This window comes from Lynx rufus, unplaced genomic scaffold, assembly GCF_022079265.1.
Source record: "Lynx rufus isolate CCGP_SWC_20201006 ecotype Redwood Valley unplaced genomic scaffold, mLynRuf1.p SCAF_4, whole genome shotgun sequence".
NCBI lineage: Eukaryota > Metazoa > Chordata > Mammalia > Carnivora > Felidae > Lynx > Lynx rufus.
The window spans coordinates 162,409,248-162,432,031 of NW_025814856.1; the positions used below are offsets into that span (position 1 = coordinate 162,409,248).

General features: G+C 41.4%; 1 protein-coding gene across 4 annotated transcripts in view; it reads right to left on the reverse strand.

Moving 5' to 3' along the window:
• EZH2 (enhancer of zeste 2 polycomb repressive complex 2 subunit) overlaps positions 1-19,402 on the reverse strand; it is a 41,921-nt gene extending 22,519 nt beyond the window's left edge. The window contains exons 1-6 of one of the 4 annotated variants that reach the window (XM_047097022.1): positions 18,843-19,402; positions 17,874-17,997; positions 17,187-17,315; positions 6,717-6,764; positions 3,214-3,330; positions 173-293 (exon numbers count right to left, since the gene is read on the reverse strand). In XM_047097022.1, coding sequence (XP_046952978.1) covers positions 173-293; positions 3,214-3,330; positions 6,717-6,764; positions 17,187-17,315; positions 17,874-17,990 — 532 coding nt within the window. In that variant the 5' untranslated portion in view covers positions 17,991-17,997; positions 18,843-19,402. Of the gene's footprint in view, positions 1-172; positions 294-3,213; positions 3,331-6,716; positions 6,896-17,186; positions 17,316-17,873; positions 17,998-18,842 lie in introns of those variants that run through there. The other 3 variants (XM_047097021.1, XM_047097020.1, XM_047097019.1) reach the window with 3 other exon arrangements.
• Positions 19,403-22,784: the final 3,382 nt, after the last annotated feature.

Sequence of the window (22,784 nt, forward strand, 5' to 3'; positions counted from 1 at the left end):
TTTAAAAGTAGGGAAAACATTACAATTTTTAGGCTGGTAAGCCCAGGCCAATCCAGCAATAAACTTACTTTTAATATTAAAAAAAAAACCATGTTCACACCTATGCTTACAAATTCAGAATCTCTCTCAATGCTTTGGCCCCTTTTTCCAAGAGATTAAACACATGGCTCACCTCTATCCCCGTGTACTTTTCCATCATAGTTTTTTATTAGCTCTTCAATGAAAGTCCCATCCTGGTCTAAAACTTCATCCCCCATATAAGGAATGTTATGTAAAACCGTTTCATCTTCCACCTAAAAATAAAAAATGTATTTTAAAAGCAGGCTTATCCTAAGTATCAAAATATTTTTTAAATCAACGTAGGGGCAACTGGGTGGCTCAGTAGGTTAAGTGTCCTACTCTTGATCTCAGCTCCTGATCTCGCGGTTCGCAGGTTCAAGCCCCACATCGGGCTCTGCGCTAATGGCGCGGAGCCTGCTTGGGATTCTCTCTCTCTGCCCCTCCCAGGCTTGTGCTCATGCTCTCTCTCTCCAAATAGATAAACTTTAAAAATAAAATTAAAAATCAATGTAATGTAAAATACAATTTCTAAAGTAGATGTCTTTACTCAGTTCTCCAGATCTAAACTAACAACAAACTCAAAGCTACAAAAAAAAATAAAATAAAAGACCCCTCCCACCAAGAAGCATTATATGAGAAAACAAACTGTTCACAGCGGAAAAATTTTAAGAGAAAATACTCTATTTCCCTAATCTAACAGGTCATCAATCATTAAAACTTACCATTATTTTATGCACCTCAAGAAAGGAAAAAGTGTCGCACATTACGCTGTGACCCATCAATTTTAAGGCAAACCCAGAGTCTTAGAATCAATAAAATAAGGCTTATTAAAACCACTTATAAATAGCCATACAAAGTAAAAAAGGTAAGGATTTCCAAACTTCACTTAATGATCTAGTTATTCTGAGACCTTCAATATAATAAAAATCTGGGGATATAAAATAGATTATCATAAAGGTTATGCCAAAAGGATTTACTCTTATATGTAAAATAAGAACATTCTACAATGACATAAAATATTTTGATACAGAGATAAACAATCTCTGTATAATGCTAATCAAGACGACAGAGGAGTTTCTATAAAGGTCTGGAAGACAACAGGGGGGAAAAAGGCACTAACTTAGCAAGGAAGAACTGATCCGAGAAAAAGTTCAAGCAGAAGGGAGAACTCAAGGACACCAGGGACTGAAAGCAGATGTGTGGGAGGAAGAGAATTTTCAATAAAGAATAAAAAAGACAGTAATTATAAAGGCCATAGGGTTCTGAAGTCCATATTTAAACAAAGTAGGACGGAGCTGTCTTAAGAAGCCTTTCAAAGGGCAGCGGGGGGGCGGGTATTGGTTAAAAACAGAATTTTAGAATGATAGCTCCAATCAACAGAACGGACTGGCTGAGGGGCCAGGAAGAGGTGGCAGCCAGGGAGTGGTGCCGCGGGCTGGGACCAAGACGGAGGGGGAAGAACACACCAGGAAAAGGCCACCAGGCACTTGGACTGTCACGTAGCAGCAGGCAGGAAAAACCAGAAGGGGAAAATCTCAGATAATCCCCAGGTAACAAATTTAGGACAACCGCAGACTTCAGAAAGACAACAGGATCTTAGACAAATAGGAAAAAGGGAAATTGAGAGAGAAAGCACACAGGGGGATAAAAAAAATTAAGATTTAAATTTTAATGTACTGGTCTATCCAGATCCAAACTTACAGACAACTCAAGAGTCCACTTTTCACTAATCCCATCTGCACTAGGAGTATTAGGGGTTTTTTTGGATAAAAGCCACAATTAAGTGACAAACTGCTATTTTGTCTTCCCAACTGTATTCCACGTAACCTTTGCTCCCTCAAACGTATCCTAACCACAGGGTCTGCCTAATTTGCCTCGGTCAGTAACCAGCAAACCCATGGGTAACCCTAAATAATTTTGACTTTAAATACTATCTGCTGTCAGAACTTCAGTCTATGAATATCTGAAATCTCCCTTCAGCTCTTGCAATAGGATTCTTAAACTAGATGTTTTTGCAGAGGGCCTTAAACACACAAGTTTCAGCAATTATAGAAAAGTATCTGAACTTCATCTTTAATCTTCCACTATAAAATCTTTAAGTTACTAAAGACGTTAGAAACATCTATTTAAAAAAAAAAAAAAAAAAATCTAAGGGTGCCTGGCTGGCTCGGTTGGTACAGCATGGGACTCTTGATCTCTGGGTTGTGAGTTCAAGCTCCACCTTGGCTATGGAGCCTACTTTAAAAACAAAAAAATTAGGGGCGCCTGGGTGGCTCAGTCGGTTAAGTGTCCGACTTCGGCTCAAGTCACGATCTCGCGGTCGACGGGTTCAAGCCCCGCATCTGTCTCTGTGCTAACAGCTCAGAGTGTGGAACCTGCTTTGAATTCTGTGTCTCCCTCTCTCTCTACCCCCCCACCCCCCGCTCACGCTCTGTCTCTCAAAAATAAATGTTAAAAAAAAGAAAATTTAAAAACAAAATTTAAAAACCTAGTAAGCAATTCCTAAAGTAGGCTCACCAAGGACTTGTATCAGTACTTTTCCTTACTATTTTACATATCAAGTAAATAATGAAACTATTGTTTATTTAACAGTCTAAGTGAAGAATTCATACTCAAATTTCTTTTGTTCCATCCTCTTTCATCCTACGTCTATGAAGAATTAAACACCAGCATTTCTTTACAAAAGCTACTGGGCCAGTGTTATCTGTGGAAATATGCTTAAGTTTGTGTTTTATAAGCCCTGAGAATATTTCATACTGTTCAGTATCATTTAATAACACGCTGCCTAAAACTGTTCTCAATATAAAGTTCTCAATTAACAAAACCTCAAAATCATACTGAAATTACAGAATACTGCCCGACCTTCCCAAGGTAAGAACTATAAGCGTCCATCTTTTAACCGTTTTTAATCCCAGGTATGATTTCTCCTTAACACTTTTCCTTTGGAGAATATTTTAACTAGAAAAGACTAGAAAAACCACAACACCGTGAAGGCTTAAAATATATCTATCCATTAAAAAACACAAAGTGTTCTCATTTCGATAACTTTTTTTTTTTTTTACTTATTATCATTCTTGATTCACCTCGACAAGAAAATTGTTTTATTGAAAATAAATGATTATCAAATAAGCAGATGATACATGATTTACATACCATAAAATTCTGCTGTAGGGGAGACCAAGAATACATTATGGGTACTGAAGCAACTGCATTCAGAGTCTTTAATGGGATGATTTGCGTTGGAAAATCCAAGTCACTGGTCACTGAACACTAGAACAGAGAAAATAAAATTGACTCATAAGAATAAAAGGACAGCCTTAAACTGCAGCCATATTCTAAAGAGACACTGCCCACTTAAATCATTTTGAAAAGGAAATTCCTTTACCTAAGACAACAAAGTTCCTAAAACCATGAAGGATTCTCTCCTTTTTACTCTTTTACTTAGGGTGACAAAAATGCTTCAGATTTTGCAAATTTCCAAAAGCCTCCAACCCTTCCCATACTTACCAACATCAATCAGAATCAAAAACTGTATTTGTTAGCCTCAGGTCAGCTGCTCCTTGCTTTCACTATAAATTTCCTAGCTTGATGCTTAGTTTCTTTTCCATCTCAACCACATGGAATAATAACATATAACACCAAATATGTCTCTTAAAAATCTCACTTAATAAGAATATGGAAACTGTTAGGTTCACCTTTCTTATTTTTATCTTCCCTTAAAAACGAAAACAAAAACAAAAACAAAACCCCAAGCATCATTTGCTGATACTACCGGACGGAAAACAAATACGAAGGGTAAGAACAGATCTGAATTTCGATCACAACAAAACAGAGTGCTATCAATCCTGCAAAAGTATAATCTCGACATTAATAATAACAGCTAATATTATCAGGCACTTTCTACGGGCGAGGCACTATTTTAAACACATCACATGTCTTATCATATTCTGTCCTCAATACAACACTGTAAGATGGGGACTAATTCTTAGCCCCCATTTTACAGGTGAGAAAAGTCAGGTAAAAATAAGGTAAGCCATACGTTAACTAGATAGGGCTGGAATTTAAACCCAGAAAGAGAGTCTGACTCTGGAGCCTCTGCTCTCTTCCCCACTACACATACTGCCACGATACCATATCTCTATAACGTGTAAGTGCATATACTCTCTTGAAATACCGTATTTCATCCAACCTACGATGACATCAATTTCAAGGCATTCCATTACTTTCTGTATCACTAAGAAAATAATGTTGCCAGTTAAACTGTAACATAATGCTTTCTTATCACAGCAATTCTAAGATGCATTCCAGTTTCAGATGTTAAAATGTTCAAAATTTTGCATCTTTGATTCTATGAAATACGGTAAAAATCTGTGCCCAACTAACCACAGCACCTTCTATCCTGTCTAGGAATCCACCTTTTCTTAAGGAGCACCATTACCCAATTATCAGGCTTCCAAGAACCTTCTCAAAAATACCCTTGGACATCTATTTGTGATCTACAATCAGTGAAAATCGAGTAAAAAGAAGTAGTAAGCAAAACGGAAAATCCTATGTATACACACATAATTATTAAATGTTTCATTTCTATTTGAGAGGTGTTAAAAATAGCAGGGCTAGATTTGGTGAAATCACAGTGAAATCTCTGGCGCACAGGCCACACCTGGCCCTCAGCATCTCGTCAGGCCAGGGGGATAATGGTGCAATGGTCGGTCACAGTCACTGCAGCACAATAGTTCCTTCCTGGTGGAAACCGGTTTAGAGATCAGAGTAGTTAGACAGAACTGTGACAGTGATTAATCCATTAATTTGCTTTCCAAACGGCAAAGACAAAGATTGTAACACTAGAAAGCTCACTGCTCAAGTAAATGAGAAGGTAGGGAACAGTTCACTAAAACTCCAGAGCCACAATCTTCTCCTGTTCCGCACTTTGGCCTCTGATACAATTCTTCATCCATCCGTCCAATAATCCAATAATATTAGCAGTTAACATTTATTGAGCACGTACTATGTTGCAGGCACTGTGCTAAGTGCTTTATATATATCTTAACCACTCCTCGTGTCAGCCTTTAGCATCGCCACCTCACAAACGAGGAGACTGAGGTTCAGAGAAGTTCAGTAACTTGCCTAGTCAGAAAGGTAGTAAGTTACCAAGCCGGGAAGGAAGCCGAAATCTGCCTCCGACACCCAAGAGCTTCCTGGCTGTGCGAGGCTCCCGCCGTGGAGCGGCTCCCGGGGTCAACGAACAAGCACAACTGTGCACTGGGCGCCACACGGGAGGGGCGCCTCTTCCCCCAGGCCCTTCTCTTATTCCTGGTACTACCAAGGCGCCTCTCTTCCTCCTACCTAACTGGGTAAGCTTTGGGGCAAGGAGTGGTTATAATTACTGAATCAAGTACGATACACTGTCCAGTGATCTGAAGTGCACAGTAACTGTAATTTCTTACCAAAAAAAATTAGAGTTTTGAGGTTTTGTTTTACACCTGGGGGAAGTAAATTAACACTGTGACTTTAACTCTCAAGATTAGCCTCCTTTAAAGCTCAGGGGGTGAGGGAGAGCGTGCTGCCTCTCCAACTCTCATGTATCCACCTGCGTTACTCAGCGTCTGAACCCAAGGTCATACTTAAGGTCAGACGACTTAATATTCAATTCTACTACTAGACAGGAGGGACGCTGGCTCTGCCTCATCTGTTTGCTCTAAGGATGCAGAAAATACTCTGAATCTACTGAATGAGGTCCGCTGACGTTTCCCCCTGAACAGAAAGAACTTCGAGAAGCACAAAAGATGGCAAAGGCTGTGGCACTTAGGACCACCTCCAACCCCACGACGCTGTCATACCATGACCCCGTCACCTTAATCCTGTGCCCTACAGTCACCAAGGGGCCAGAAATCAGCTCTCTGAGAGCAAAAGCAGCTGAGACAGTGTGGTTTTTACCTCTCTGTCTCGCAATGATACTCAGCACAGTGTCTCAAAAAAGAGTAGGCACTCAAAAAATGTTTCTGAATGAGCAGACTGCATTTGCTAATTTTGCCTAATGGAGATTCGCTCCAATTTCCCTTTAAAGCTAAGGGAGCACCTCCTTAGAAAACTGAAGACCTATACCCACACCTCATGATCTATGTAGTTATGTCTAGAAACCGATCCCATTCCTTAACTATTAACCTTAACTAATAACCATATTCCTTTCATTTATGAAGTAATATTCAAATGCAAAAGCATTTGTTGGTAAAACAAGTTTGGGAATTCTTATTTATTGACTTAACAGAAAAATACTCAAAAAATTCCAGTTACTTACCAGTAACTTTTTTTTCTTTGAAAATGTATCATCCTTGACAGTTTATGTAATTAAGTCTCATATCACTCAGAATACTGAAAAGGATTTTGACCTCATGGGTCTCCAAAGCATTTTACCTGATCACAGTCAAGGGTCCTGGACTCAGGAACTCACTAGGAGACCTACACATCAACAAATAAAGTTCTCCGATTCTAGTTCCTACTTGAGGATCACACAAGGAAGTTACTATAGATGATTCATCATCAATGGTAAGTAAAGAAGGGAAAAAAAAAAACTATTGGTTTATCAAGGATGCTACATTTTCAGAGAAACACAGCTTACTGGTAAGTAACTGGGTTCCTCTGAGGATGGATAGACTTACATCAACCAGCTGGTACAATAGGCGACTGTGTGGCTGGACCACTGGGAGCTGGAGAGGGAAGTCAAGCCAAAAATAGTAGTTGTAGGAGGACACAACCAAACTGAGACTCTTGGCAGAAGGCTGGTTCCAAGTAAAAACTGTGTTATGGAAAATCGTAGAGGGAAGAGCAGGTGAATGGCCTGCAGGGAAGGGAAAGAAATTAACACACCCTACTATGTGCCAAGCACTGTGCTAGAGACTTTACCAAAGTTAACTTCTTTAAAATTCCCCACTACCCTATGAGGTCGGTATGACTCCCCATTTCACAGTGGGACATCCCAAAGGAAAATTGCCATGGCCATTTGGTCTCTGAACAATCTTTAACATCAGAAGGGTTAAGTCCAACTTCCGGATAGTAGGGGGAAAAAAAATACAGTCAGTTAGCCAAGTTAAAAATATTCTTGGATACTGGTTGGTCCATTTAATTCATGCCAGAGACACAATGAACTGTTGATATCGTCTTTCCAAGTAAAAACAATAAGGAACCATCTCACACCTAAGGCGTAGGAAAGAAAGGGTCAACTGCCACCCAAACTAGAGAAAAGCCGAGGAGGATTTCTGACACTGCCTCTATTATTCTTCAAAATCACAGCAGAGAAAAGATAACACACCCAAATTTTAAATTAGCCAGCCCTTCTGGTGAAAATGATAGCGTACACAATTTAATTTCAGACTGTTTTCATGCAAAGGAAGTCCTGAAGACAAAAACTGGAATGAGACAAATACCAAGTTTGGGTCAAGAGAAGTGAGAGAGAAGGGAGTCCCTAACCAGGTCTCGGGAGTGGATCAGGAGAAGGGGGGGGTCCAAGAGACGAGAGGCTCCAGCAGGACAGGGTCAGAAAGAAAAACCGGGAAGAAAAATTCCTGACCAGAGCCTGACACAGACGTATTTAGTATAAGGAGCAAATCGAGGGTGTTGGAGCTAAGAAATCAAAGAGTGGCTCATCCCAGGTCGTACAGTGCTTCCACTGTTCAGTATGTGATAAAGCCGGCCGACCCGACTGGGGAAAGGACCTCTCTACCTGCAGCACAGGGGTCCTGTGGGAGTTCACTCGAGCATCACAGAAAGATCCTTTGAGGGCCAGTTCCTATGCTTCTTAGAAAACACACCACACACACACACACACACACACACACACACACACACACACACACACACACAAATGCATTTAACACAGAACACAGAACATTTGGAATGCAACTTCAGGAAATTTCAACTCTTAAAACTCTCCCCTGCATCCTAATTTCAAAAGCCTGATTCTGAATGAAAGCAACCATAAAAATACCACCTCGTTAATCCTATTAAAACCCAATGCACAGGGAAAACCCAATGCAGTCTGGGGCCAGAAGGGGGCTACCGTAAATCATTCCTCATAATCTGCAGTTTTGCTACAAACTCCAGTTTTGCTAATGTAACTGGAAATCAGAAATTGAACAAGTCAATACATAAGTTTTGGTAAAACTACAAAACACACAAAAGGCACAGAAGCAGGTAACCAGAGCCATGCAAACTCAAATACCTAACTCAAGAACAGTCCTATGAGCAAGAAATATCATTTGTCACTGAAAAAATAAAAACAAGCAAAAACTAAGAAATGGAAGACAGAGGTTTATTTAAGTCCCTGGTTTCCATAAGCCGTGGCACCACGATCATTCTGAAGCCTTGCTTCCAGGAGCAGACGTGAGGCTGAACAAGTCAGGGCACCAGAGGCCCGAGTTACGCTGGAGACACCAGACCCGCACTAGGCCGTGGTCTCTGAGGAGAGGCACTAAGTCCTGGCTCAGGTGGAGATCTGCTCTGGGGACCACCACTCGGGTAGGCCAATTCGGTTGATCTTTGCAGGAAAGACTTGTGACTGCTCCTTTACTGTCCACTGACTACTCAGTTAAGTAGTGTTGGTTGAAACAACTAGAAAAGCTAAAAGAGAAAAATATTAAAAACCAAATCCCCCACTCATTTTTCATACCAAAGGAAATTCCTAACAGGTTAAGTATCAAAATATACAAGTGAGGGGCATGTGGCTGGCTCAGTCGGTGGAGCATGTGACTCTTGATCTTGGGGTTGTGAGTTCTAGCCCCATGGTGGATACAGAGATTGCTTAAAACTAAAATCTTTAGGGGCACCTGGGTGGCTCAGGTGGTTGAGCGTCCAACTCTTGATTTCAGCTCAGGTCGTGATCTCATGCAAGATCGAGCCCAGCGTCAGGCTCTACACTGACATCACATAGCCTGCTTGGGACTCTCTCTCTCCCTCTCTGCCCACCCCCCACCCCCCCGCCGACACACACACATGCACCCACACTCTCTCTCTCTCTCTCTACAATAAATACATTTTTAAAAATATAAAATAAAACAAAATCTTTAGGGACACTGGGTGCCTCAGTCAGTTAAGCCTCTGACTTCAGCTCAGGTCATGATCTCACAGTTTGTGAGTTCGAGCCCGGCATCCAGCTCTGTACTGACAGTACAGAGCCCGCCTGCAATGGTCTCTCTCCCTCTCTCTCTCCACCCCTTCCCACTCTCTCTCTCTCAAAATAAATAAACTTTAAAAAAAAAATTTTTTTTAAATAAATAAAATATAAACATGAAAACTAGAGAGGTAATTTATAATCTTTACTTTCTAAGCCTTTAGAAACACAGAAATCGAAAGAAATTCTAATTTGACTATGTAAACGTTTAAAACTTCTATAAACCGGTATTTGCCTAATAGTATGAATAAAGAATTTCTTCTTCTCTCCCTATAAGGTACATCCTACTATTTTGAAATCCTAAATATGCCCAGTCATCTTTTAAAATGTTGGACAGTCTTGGGGTGCCTGGGTGGCTCAGTTGGTTGAGCATCCGACCCTTGATTTCAGCTCAAGTCATGACCCGGGGTGGTGGGACTGAGCCCTGAGTCAGGCTCTGCACTGAGCACGGAGCCTCCTTGAGATTCTCTCTCTCCCTCTGCCCTCTCCCCCTCTCAGGCTTGCCCTGTCTAAAATTTAAAAAGGGAGCGCCTGGGTGGCTCAGTCAGTGAAGCGTACAACTCTTGATTTTGGCTCAGGTCGGGTTCATTGCTGAAGGGTGGAGCCTACTTGGGATTCTCTGGTTCTCTGCTCCTCCCCACCTCACGCGCAAGCTCTCAACACATGTGCGTGTGCGCTCTCTCTCAAAATAAACTTTAAAAATTTTTTAAAAATAAAAATTGAAAGTGACATTTGCCCACATCTGAGAAAAATTAAAAATAACTAAAGCTTTGGGGTGCCTGGGTGGCTCAGTCGTTTTAAGCATCCAACTTTGATTTCAGCTCAGGTCATGATCTCATGGTTGAGGAGTTCAAGCCCCACATCAGGCTCTCTGCTGCCAGTGCAGAGCCTGCTTCGGATCCTCTGTCCCCCCTCTCTCTGCCCCTCCCCTGCTCACACTTTCTCTCTCTCTCTCTCCCTCTCAAAAATAAACATTTTAAACGTTTTTTAATAAAAAAAAATAAAACTTTCATGAACCAAAATACACCAGGAATAACATCAAAATGGGAAGAAGGGAGTGGGAATCTGCAAAACATGATAAATAACTGAATATTTAACAATATACAAAAAGTCCTTAAAAATCCTAAGAAACAGTCCAACCTAATTTTAATAGATCCAACACCCTAGCAGTCACTTCAGAGAAGAAATATAAACAGACAATAGAAACTCAGCCTCACTGAATGAGTAAAGAAAAGCAAGCAAACTGTAATAACGTCTTACCTATCACACTGACAAAGATCCAAAAGACTGGTATTATGCGTTGGGAACAGAGAGGAAGAGACACTACCATCAACAGCTGGGAAGGTGAAGACGGAAAATCTTTTGGGGAAACAATGTGGTAATATCTATAAAAATTTAAATACGCAGGGTGCCTAGGTGGCTCAGTCGGTTGAGTGTCCCAACTCTTGATATCGGCTCAGGCCATGATCCCAGGGTTGTGGGATTGAGCCCAGCTTTGGGCTCCGCACTGAAAATGGAGCCTGCTTGAGATTCTCTCTCTCCCCCTACCTCTGCCCTTCTCCCTGCCTTGCATTCTAAAATAAAAAAAAAAAATTTTAACTTAATATGCATATCCTCTTGACTGAGTAATCCTATTTCTAGGAAGTTCTACAAAATTACTCAATGATACAAAGATGTACAATGAAGGGTATTCGCTAAAATACTAATTGCAAAAATAAAAACTAAAAAATAAATGTTTATCAATTAAGAATAGGGCAGGGAGCCTGTGTGGTCAGTGAGCTGAGCCTCAAGTCAGGCTCTGTGCCAAACCTGAAGCCTGCCTGGGATCTCTTTCTCTCTCTGCCCCTCCCTGCTCCCACTCTCCCTCTCTTTCAAAACTAAATAAACCTTCAAAAAAAAAAAAAAAAAGAATAGGGCAATAAATGATGTTATATCCAGTCATCAAACACTGAACACTGCATTCTTAGAGAATGAGGACCTGGACAGAGGATTTAAAGTGACAGCCCAAATGTGGGGGGTGGGAAGATGGGCAAAATGGGTGATGGGGGGAGAGATACAGGCTTCCAGTTATGGAAAAAGTCACAGGAATAGAAGGCACAACATAGGGAATATCGTCAATGATACTGAAAATAGTATATGGTGACAGATGGGGACTACACTTGTAGTGACCACAGCATGAGGTATAGAGAAGATAAATCACTAGGTTATACACCTGAAACTAATGTAACATATGTCAACTATACTTTAAAACATAGTTTTTTTTGTTTCAGTGATGGCCCAAATTGGCAGGCACATTTTATCTGGCCAGTAACCTTTTATTTTTTAAGTAAGCTCCACACCCAACATGGAGCTTGAACTCAGGACCCTGATATTAAGAATCCTGGTTCAGACTGACTGGGCCAGCCAGGCATCCCTGGCCAGAAACCTCTTAAAATAGTGTATTATTTATATATGACAATTATTTATACAAAATTTACATAATTATTTGTATAATGATAATAATAAATATTATCATTATTAACATGTTATCATATATAGAGAAAGAGATCAGAAAAAATCAAAAATCACAGGAGTTGTGCTACAGAAACTTTTGCCGTCTGTTTTATATTATTTCCGTGTTATCTGAATTTTCAAGAGTCATTTTGCAATGGCCTTTTAGTTGAAGAGAACAATAAGAAGTTTCATTAACCCAACAGATATTCATGTGACCTGGTATAAAGCTGCCTCAATCGATATAAGGTAGCTGAGAACTCTGCCCAACCCCCCCAAACGGTACTCAAGTGGTATTCTTTTATAAAATCTATTAAAAGAAGATAAAGCAGAATCCTAAGCAGTAAATTTCAGTCAATCCATGTTATCCCAGAAGTTCAAGGTCTAATAAAATCTTATTTCTCTTATTTCTTCAGAGCAATAAACAATTTTTAACAATGCAAGCTAGACAAGCACTTCTTCTGGCTCAACTGGTTCTTTAAATGGCTGTCAAAATTTGGTCTTGCATTTTGGGAAAAGAACTGGTCTTTGTAGATCAACGATTTTTGGTCTTGATCTTTGTAGTCAACTAAACAGGTGACAATGTATGTAAAATACCAACTATTTACACAATGTTCTAGCTGAAAACCAGCAAACTAAAAGCAACTTCTGGTTTATTCGTTGCACAAAATAAACATTTGACATTTTTTAAAAACTCACTTTTCAAATAAGATAGAGAATCTTAAGTTTAAAAAATAAACTCATACATCAAGTGTATGATATATATTTAATTACAGCATATTGATAATATAAACTCCGACATCTCAAGTGACCTTTTTTTTTTAATGTCCTTTTGGAAAAGCATTATAAAACCCATTAGTTTCCTTTCAAAAAAAAATAAGTAAATAAAAGGAAAGCCTCCTTTATGGTCACTTCAGAAAATGCTCCATCTATTTCAGCCTAAAGAAATCCAGAAAGTATGGAAACCAATTTGACAATAAACTTCATATATTGGAAAAAAAAAAAAAAAGGAAAAAGAAAAGAAATCCAGAAAGGAAGCAAAGGCTGAAATGATGTGAGAAGTTAATATGGTGGGAAGGACTGGCAGAGTTAAGGAAGACAGAACTGAACTCTCCAAATAAACACCAACCAGCACTCAAGAGAGGCAAAGAGCAGCAGAAAGCGACTTAGAAACCAGTTCCTTGAGGCAACAAGAAAGGATGGCTATGTTCAGACTGACAGCCATCCATTTATTTCTAAGACATGAGAAAAATGACCCAGCTCGCTACCATATTTGCTCAAATGGCTGAGAACCTAGACCTCCTGGTTCCACAATCTCAACATTTACAAAGGAAAGAAAGCACGTTACTGTATTTAAAGTTGACGGTGTACTGAAGAGGGCTAAATTATGTACTAGGTACACTAGCATATCTTTGTAAACAGTAACTAAATTTCTATTTACAATTAACGGAGGAAAGTGCATTATGAGTCAATAAATAATGCAATCACGTGTTTATGTCTAAAGAGACCACGTTTTTGTCTCCTTCAATAAAAACAGCAAGTCCAAACTGCAAACATATAAAAGAACGTACACTGTTATTTTGATAGAAGCCTCTTCCCCCTCCAAAAAATAATCTGTAAACATTAAATGTTACGTGATGAACTCATAATCATTTCAAATATTACTAGGAAAATCAAAATTGTTAAATTGTTAAAATTGTTTAACTCTTGGGGCACCTGGCACCTGGCTAGCTGGGTTGAGCGGCTGACTTTGGATCAGGTCATGAGCTCGCAGTTCGTGAGTTCAAGCCCTGCATATGCTCGCTGCTGTCAGCGCAGAGACAGCTTCAGATCCTCCGTCCCCCTCTGTCTGCCCTGCCCCCGCTGGCGCTCTCAGAAATAAAAAAAATGTTAAAAATTTTTAACTCTTCATAAATGAGGACTATGATGTCTTTCTAATGATGCTGCTTGTGTCAGACATCCTGAAGTAGCTCCACATTTAAATTGACATACAAAATTCTCGCCATTTTCATCAGTAAACATGACACAAAATTCTTACAAGAACATTAAATTCTCCTGAGAATCTGGAAATGCATATTGGCGGGCTATTTTTAAATTACTAAACCAATCCTACCACTTGGCCAGAAGACACATCATTTGCGCAAGCCTCTTTCAGTCATAATACACACAGATGATAAAAATCTCAACATGAACAATCGATGAAGTAAAGCGCCCTCTGGTTTTTAGCAAGAAATGGACAAATGTTCAAAAGAAATGCACTAAAGAACTACAAGAGTAGCTCCTAAACCAGTTTCTTCATGCAAACTGGAAAACAGACACGACAAAGATCAGGGCTACCGACGCGAAGGCTTACAGGAGATCAAGTTTTTTGACTGAGAAGACAAACTAATGAAAGTCACCTATACAAGCAACTGATTGTATAAACAGCCACATATTACATCGGTAAGGTGCACAACCCTTGGTGTGTATTTCTCTTAGTGACATTTTTCAAATGAAAGCTCCTTCAAAAGATTAACTGAAGGGCAAAGGAGATCAATGTCAAACATACAGCCACTGTCTTCAAGAAGTCAGAACTACTTTTAAAAAGAAAACTAGGGGCGCCTCCTGTGCCAACGTTCGACGGGCACTTCCGCACAGGCTCTATAACCTCGACGCCGGAAAGTGAGCGGCCGCAAGCGCCTTCGGGACACACGCTAAGAAAACGGCACATGGAAGATGTGGCCTCTAAGTGCAACTGCAGAGCCCCTTGATCTGAAGTCGGCGCCGAGGGCGGTCACCCCATCAGGTCACAGCAGCCTGTGTCAGACGGTCTCCGCTAAATTAACCCAGACAAAAACCTGTCGTTTTAAAACTGAACACATCTACTTTACAAACACAGAAGGGACTGAAGTCTAAGACTTGAGTGAAAAACTGAAAATTGTCATTGAATGGTGTTCAGGCCACAAAAGATTTCAACTGAAGACGCAGCACTTGCAAAGGATCAGCTTATAAAAATAAGCAGCTAATTAAAACAATGTTATAACAGCACTTCCCAATGTTGAAGGCCACAGACGTCAGGTGTTTGGAGCAACATTGCAGTCTGAACTTCTGCCAAGCCTACTACTAGGAAAGTCTTTGCAAAACACACTACCTCTTATTTCTCCTCCTGCTTCTGACCTACTTCGGACTCCCAACTTTTAAAGCATATAAAAGAAATTGACGTACAGCTGGGAATGCTCAAACCGAAGAAAGATAAACACGGATATACTCTCATCTTAAAAGTAAGGAGATCAGACAGAGATCATTAAAGTCCTTTTCAGTCCTAAAATTTTATTATTTTTATTGTGAGAACGCCAAAAAGCTTATCACAAACTGTATAAACGTTCAGCTTCCAAATGTCAGCGATGATGGTTTTAAAGGGGGAAGTAAAAGATGAATCACTTGAAGCAGAATCAGCTCTCAAGAGTAGCTCGAAAACTAACAGATTTGACCGGGTCAGAGTTCCAGGCAACAAAAACAGAGTTCCTGAGGCTGGGGGTGATTTTCCTCCTTTCCCATCATCCTATTTTGTGAAAATGGTTTTTCCTCAACCTGCATGGGGCACTAAGTTTAGAAAAGAATTTTGTTCTATTAAAATGCTAACTTCTTCTACAATTTCTCATATAAACTCACATTAAAAAGTTAGATATCTTTACACTCAATAATTTATCTCCATTTGACAAAATTAAAAGCAAAATTCAATCAGTAAGTATTCATTTGAATAATCTGTACTTAAGGTTACATCATGAACAATTCAACTTGGACATAAACAGCGAACTTGACTCCTTTTTTAACGTGTCTGAGCAAAGTGTACTCTTCTAGGCCCACATCAGATCATTAGAGCAAGCAAACTGACTGAAGTCTTCCAAGGCTCAGTGTCCTCATGGGGTGGGGGGGGGGGGGGAGCATAAGATGACCATCACAAACATTAAATGAGGTTCACGTGTGCAGAGTACCCAGCACTGGGTCAGAAATCATTACTGCCATCAACTTTTACTTATAAATAAAAGCTGGACTTTTGGTAGCATTTTGAGATTTGCAATGGGTGGCAAAAAGCATGTACTCCGTGTGTCTACTTCCTCCTCCAGATTTCTAAGATCTATTCCTCTGGGGAGAAGGAACAAGGTTTCCTTTTCCTTTACCTCAAAGTTTCCAAAAGGTCACCAGACAAAACTTTCACATAATTACTTAGAAGCCCCATCCTTATTCCTTTTGAGAACATTCTGACTAGCATAGAAACGAATTCCTTTCACCCTTAATATATGAATAGAAGTCATTTACCCCTAACACACGGGCCCTGACCTATCCCAGATGGTGCGGAAGGTGTTGTTAGCAGCATATGATATTTATCTACACAACTGCGAGCCCAGGCTTTAAAGAGGGGTCACCTGGCAAAATGAATAAATGACTAAGAATCATTCCAAGTCATGTGTCACCACCGAGACCACCACACCATGACCCAGTCACTAGGACTGGGCTACTGTGACAGCACCGACAAGTTGCTCTGAAGCCAGTGTGTCACAATCTCAACAGGTCTCACGCGGTAGCAAATTCTTGTTTATTACAGTATTTCATAAATATCATAACCTCACTGAACAGAGCCCACTGTCTAGATGCTTTTTCCATGTCTAGACATTCAGATAAACAATTACCCACTGCACGGTGTAACTTAATAAACTCCAAAGCGCTTTCTTCCTTCTGTTTTGATGCCCTTTCAAATAGCATTCCACCGCCTATGCCATCTTCTCCTATATAAAACAGGTACTTAAACCAAAATGCTTTGCATAAAACCCTACTGACTGGGTTCTATAGTTTTTAAGCTTCTGCCATTTTCTTCTCATTTTGCTGCCACTGTGTCTCATGTGTCATTTAATTATAAAATCTGCCATACGTTTATTACCTTCTTTTGAAAATAGGATTAAGATCTACTTTCTTCATTTAGAAAATGCTATATAAAAGGACTTCTGATCTCTCAACACTGAATTTAAAATTCTTAGAGAGCCTTAGAATTTGAACAAAATGTTCCAATAACAAATAACTTTCTTAGTGTGTGAATATGCATGAAAAGGAAACATTTCTTGTAGCATGGCTAATTCACACTAAGGGGCAGAAAGAAAGATAACTACGAGTCAGAAAGCCTTGCTCTAAATAGTGATCTGATGAGGACATTAAAGAGTATTTAGTTTAAAAACTTTTTAAAATCCACAATCCTATAAAAATCTACGAATCTACCTGGTAACAGTGAAAATATATTCTAAACGCTACAGCTCTCTTACAGGAGTAGCTCGTAGTGTTACCTAAGGCAGCCACCAACAGTTAGTTGCACATTAGAAAGAAATAGCAGTGAACAGATGGACTTCCAGAAGTGAGTGACTTCCTATCAATAACCAGCCAACATTCCAACAGCAAAAACCAGAATGCACTGATAATCACTCCAGTGCGTGAGTTAACCAACCTCCCTGGTCCCGCGCAATGAGCTCACAGAAGTCAGGATGTGGACAGGCTGTATCCTTCGCTGTTTCCATTCTTGGTTTAAGATTTCCGTTCTTTCCAAAATTTTCTGACGATTGGAACTAAACATACTCTTTAAAAAAATGGAGGAGAGGAGAAGAGAAATTGTTCATTGTTAGAAAATTGGTAGTATCTCCAAAGCAGGTTAAAATCTAGTGATTTCTCAAAAATATCAGGAGCATTCCTGCAAACACATATAGATTTTACACTAAACTGTAGTTTCCCCACATTCGAGTAACACAAACACACCACACCTATTATTTTGTCAACATGATATAAAAACGAAATCACAATGACTTTAGAAACACAAAACCATGAAACACATTCCTTTGTATGGGGGTCCAGAGTCTACACATGCAATACAAAAGATACACTAAAAAGACAGTGATTTCTAAGCAGATTGAACAGCCATTAGATTACAATCTTTCCATTATCATTACGGTGCCTGGTACAATCTTTATGCTAATTAAGACAGATCAAGGCCCTTGGCTTCCAAGCCTTCGTTTATCTTTACTATAAACATGACCTTGGCTGAAAATGGACCCTTTGCAAATTGAAACTTCTCTTTGGGGGGCGGGGAGGGGGAACGACCCTTAACCGTAGGTGCACTGCACAAAAGATAAAGCTGTACCTTAACTTCGTCAGCCCGCCTGAACCTCTTGAGCTGCCGCAGCCGCATGTACTCTGATTTTACACGCTTGCGCCAACAAACCGGTCCCTTCTCAGATTTCTTCCCAGTCTGGCCCATGATTATTCTAAAAGCAATGGTTTCATATTAAAATCACTAATCTAACCAGCCTGAACATGATCACTTGCGTTTCAATCCCCAGCAAACTAACAAACAAAGTAAATAATACATGACACTGTTGATACTTCCAAGAAGGGGGGGGTGCTCATTCGTTCTGTAGGGTTAAATGTAAAACATTTCATTCAAAGTTTAAACGTTTACTTAATACAACTTTTAAGAGGCGTTTTGAGTTACAAAGGTTCTCTACTCCCAAAGGACAACCGTCTTACAGAAACGTGATCGACCCCATTACGGAAATAACTCTATTACAGAAATACTCGAACAAGCTGGGTTTTAGTCTATGAGACTTCTGGAGCAAAAAAACAGACACATACTTTAAGTTTCTGATCATTAAATTAGCAGCTACAGGCATAAATGAAGAATGTAACTGAAAAAGGGAAATCTGAAACAGCAAAATATACACACAGCACTCACAGTAGGAAGTACACAGTACATCGTCTGGTGCAAACTCAAGCATTCTCCCCGCACACTTTTAATTAACCAGGCTTCTCACCTTCAGCACAGGGAGAAAAGTCTGTACTTTTGCCCCCTGTGCCACCTCTACTCACACGAGGGATGTCCCGGCCAGCAAACAAAAAATGCAGCAAATGCCGAGTAAATTCTTCCACCTTATCTGTAGTTGCGGGCTCTAGGAAGCAATTATGTTTGCATGTGGGGACAGCCCATCATTCCCCAGATGCCGAAGTCGTAACACAGAGTCCCCATTTTAAGTCTAAACCAGAACATCTGCTTCTCAAAGTATTAAAATCAAACTTGTGAAAAAATTAAATATAAATAAATAGAAAATCATACTTGTATCTTCAAAAGATTAGGACAGTTCTCTGTCAGATGGTGCAAGGTGCAAAGCCGTCACACGAAGGACGTTTGCTTTAGTTTATCTAAGAGCAAAGGAAAGCCAGAATAAATAAAAGGGGAGAGGGAGACTGACATTTTGCAAAGAGCAGCAGACCAGCAGAGAGGAGGTTGGGGGGCTGCAACACGGTCTGGGCACCAGAGGTGAGGGCGGCTTCTGAGACCACACTGGTGAGGAGAGAAAAGGAACAAGAACTGCTGAAAACTCGGGGAAGACTGAAGTATAGGAGGGGATGATGCCCCGGATTGAGCAACTGACAACTGAGCAGGGCTTCACTTCCCCGTCGGAGAAAGCCCTCGGGCAAAGAGAAAGCGCCTAAGGAGACAAGATCTGCAGGAAGGCAGGGAGCCCAAAGGTCAGCGGGTAACTTTCTGTCAGAAGAGTCAACCCACCGATGACAAAGAAAGCAGATGTGTGGATTTCTCAGGCTGAAAGAGCGGCAAGACAAGCGCGTGATAGACTAGATAGGCCAGACCGAGACTACACAAAGACACAGAACTTGCCCTTAGGGAACTTAGGTCCCACCCAACAAGGCTGAAAAGAAGAAAACACACTGAGACTTACAGGAAAAAGCGGGGGGGGGGGGGGGGGGGGGGGGGGGCGGTAAGGGGCAACAAAGGTGACAACTCAACCTTCAAAGCTGGGCTGGATTTCAAAAGGCCAAGAGAAATCGGAAGGGACCCTAAGGTATGAGCAGAGGACAGCTAGATACGGGACTCTGAAGGCGGGCAGGCCAGCGGGCAGGCCCCATGAGCAAAGATGGTCACCAAACTAGCTGAGGACCCCGTATTACAGGCACTGAGGGAATGAGGAGAATAAACAGGCTTCAGAACTTGAGAGAAGTCAGCTGGAGGAGGCCACAGAGATAACGTGAAAAGGATAGTGTGACCTCACCTTTGGGCTGCTGACGTAGAGCAAAGATAACAGCCCTAAACCCCGAGAAGACTGAACTCAGGAGGGCGACCCCATCTTTGAGGCAAAGCACACAGTGTGGAAGACAGAAGATGCTGAGGCGGAGCAGAAAGACACCAAAGGCAGGAAGAAACTGGGGCTTTATTTGAGAAATAACTTGGTGGCCATCGTCTGCTTTCCTATCTGCCAGTTAACAGATGAGCTCAGGTAACTCGGTGCAAATCCTTTTCAGACTTACGGCACTTCAAAGGCCTAGGAACTAGAAGGGAAAGCCATCAGATAAAAAGGGATTATCTTGCTTCATTAGCTCATATAACTCATCACAACTACCCCATCTGCTGCCTTGACAAACTCTTGGTCCTTGGAGGTAGCACCCCTGCACCTGAGGAAAGTTCCAGCAGAACATGGCACTTCTGATGTGAAGACAGGGACTACCACGGTTCATTTTTTTAAGGTACACATTTTATGTGCTGGTGAAGGGGCATCATTCCATCAATCACCATTTCCTGTTTTCAGCCGAGAATCCTCCTTGTTGAATAGTCTGGAATCCCTTCCATGGCATTTCTACCATTAGTAACTTTATCTCTGATAAAGTATGTCACAATAAAACAGCCTCTCTGACCAAAGGTATAAATGTACAAGTTGCAAGATCAACAAGAGAACATTTCAAAATCGATTATGGAACCAACCTCTCTGTAAGACAGCATGTATGGATAAATTTCCACGTTTATAAATTTCACACAACTCCTCCAAATAAAGAAGTACATCAGTGAAGGCTTTAAGCTACAGGATGGTCTGGTACATACGCCCAATAGAGAAGAAACAGGTAAAATTATGGTAATTCACTTACAGGAGATTATCCAAATACAAGGATCACGACCTCTGAATAACAATCTAAGAAATAAATCTAAAAATGTTTGGACTGTTTGAAAGCACAGGGATAAACAGGCTGGTCCACTAAAAAGTAATAAAATTTAAGGCACCATTTATAACGTTTTATATAAAATAAACCCTCTCCCACTATCACAGCATTTACAACATATTAAAATCCTATTTTCATGTTTTTCAATCCAACACATCCCCACTGTAAGTTCTTCAGTAGCAAGAACCATTTTTATTCATTTGTAAAATCGCAGAGCCTGGCTGTGTGCCTGGCAAGTACATTTTAAAACAAACGCAGACAACAGGTCTATTAACGCATGCTGACCGGGAACTGCTCAGAGTCCAGCTGTGCCCAGGTAGGAAAAGGGCAGGACTTTCCACGCAGGGGCACAGTTCCTGTGCCCCACTCCAGAGAAACCCCCAAGGAGATGAGTCTCAGAGACAATTAGGACCCTATGGTCCAGATGTCCCACCCATCAACAGGTCCGGAGCATACGACCAGGAGCTTCTGGAATTCTTTTTACTAAGGAAGTTGACGTGGCCTTACAGATCTTTACCAAACTAAGGGTAACATCAGTACCTCACAGCTGGCCGCCAGCACCAAACACACGCAGAAAAACGGAGTAGTGAGCCTCCAGATGTCAGGCGGCCCTCACCCTTCCCAGCGAGTGGCAGCCTCGGATCAGGTTTTCCAACTGTTTTCCACCACACCACAGCCCAGCAAATATTAAGCTACAGTTCCAAATATTCATACATCAGCAGAAAGAAACCTATGTGAAAATGACACGGCAGGGTGCCTGGGGGGCTAAGGCCGTTGAGCGTCCAACTTGACTTGGGCTCAGGTCACGACCTCTCGGTTCGTGGTTTTGAGCGAGTCAGGCGATGCACTCACAGCACGGAGCCTGCTTGACATTCTCTCTCTCTCTCCCTCTCTCTGCCCTTCCCCTGCTTGAGGGCCCTCTTTCTCTCTCAAAATAAACAAACTTGAAACTTTAAAAAATAAAATGACATGGCACTAAATGGATGAGGATTTGCGAATACATACAATTTATGAATTTCTCACAGATCTGTTTAGTTCCATAGGTGAAATGGTACTATATGACTTTTATCCAGAATATGAATAGCTTCTCTCATTCAAAACAGAGAGTACAGCTGTGGTCACTAAAACAGGATTCTACCTATATGCAGTAAAACCAAAACAACAGGTATTCTTTAATTCAAAAGACAGACCCGATCATGGCAGGAGACCGTCGAAACCGTAATACAATGCAGCAAAACCTTACAGAATAGCCTACCTACTTACAGGTTAAATAAAATCAAGGAAAATTACATAGTCTCGAGGCTATTGTACGAATCAACCAAACCCCGATATTCGGAACACAAGCCCCGGCATCCAGCTGTCCCCCTAGAGCAGACGTGGCGCTGTTCTGCCACCCGGCATCAGCTCACTTGCTCTGGACCTTCCCAGCAGCCCACCGCTCCCGGCACACAGTCCGGACACGTGACCAGACCGGTCTGGTCACAGGGAAAATCTCAGGAGGCTCCCTCCCAAGCAGGGACAAGAATGCTCACTCCTCCACTGAGACTCGAACCTGGATGGACGCTACCAAACAACCCTGGAAGCAAACCCGCACGCTTGAAAAGAGCCTGCAAAAAATGGAGTCAGTAACGGCAAAGGAAGAGACACGCAAAGCCGCGACCTGGGCTCTCGTCACCTCACTGAGACCTGAACCAGGCGAGCTTTGCCGAACCAACTCCAGAACCTCAGTTACACGAGCCAAGAAATGCCCTCCTTTTTTGGGGGGTCGTAAACCAGTTCGGCTCGGGTTTTCCTGCCACGTGAGACAGAGGGGCCTGAGACACATTCTCGTGTGGAAGGTACGCGCACAACCCTGCCCGAATTAACAGATGTGTTCTGGTGAGCATCTCCTCGCGGTCACGGTGAGGGCATCACCAGAGGGCCCAGTTACAACAGTGGGGCTCTGCTGCCCACCTGGTAAGGAGCCTCCTCCATCCTCTGGTCTGTACAGCTCCTGCGACATGCCAGGACACACGTCTCCACCTCTCTGGGGACAGGACACACAGCC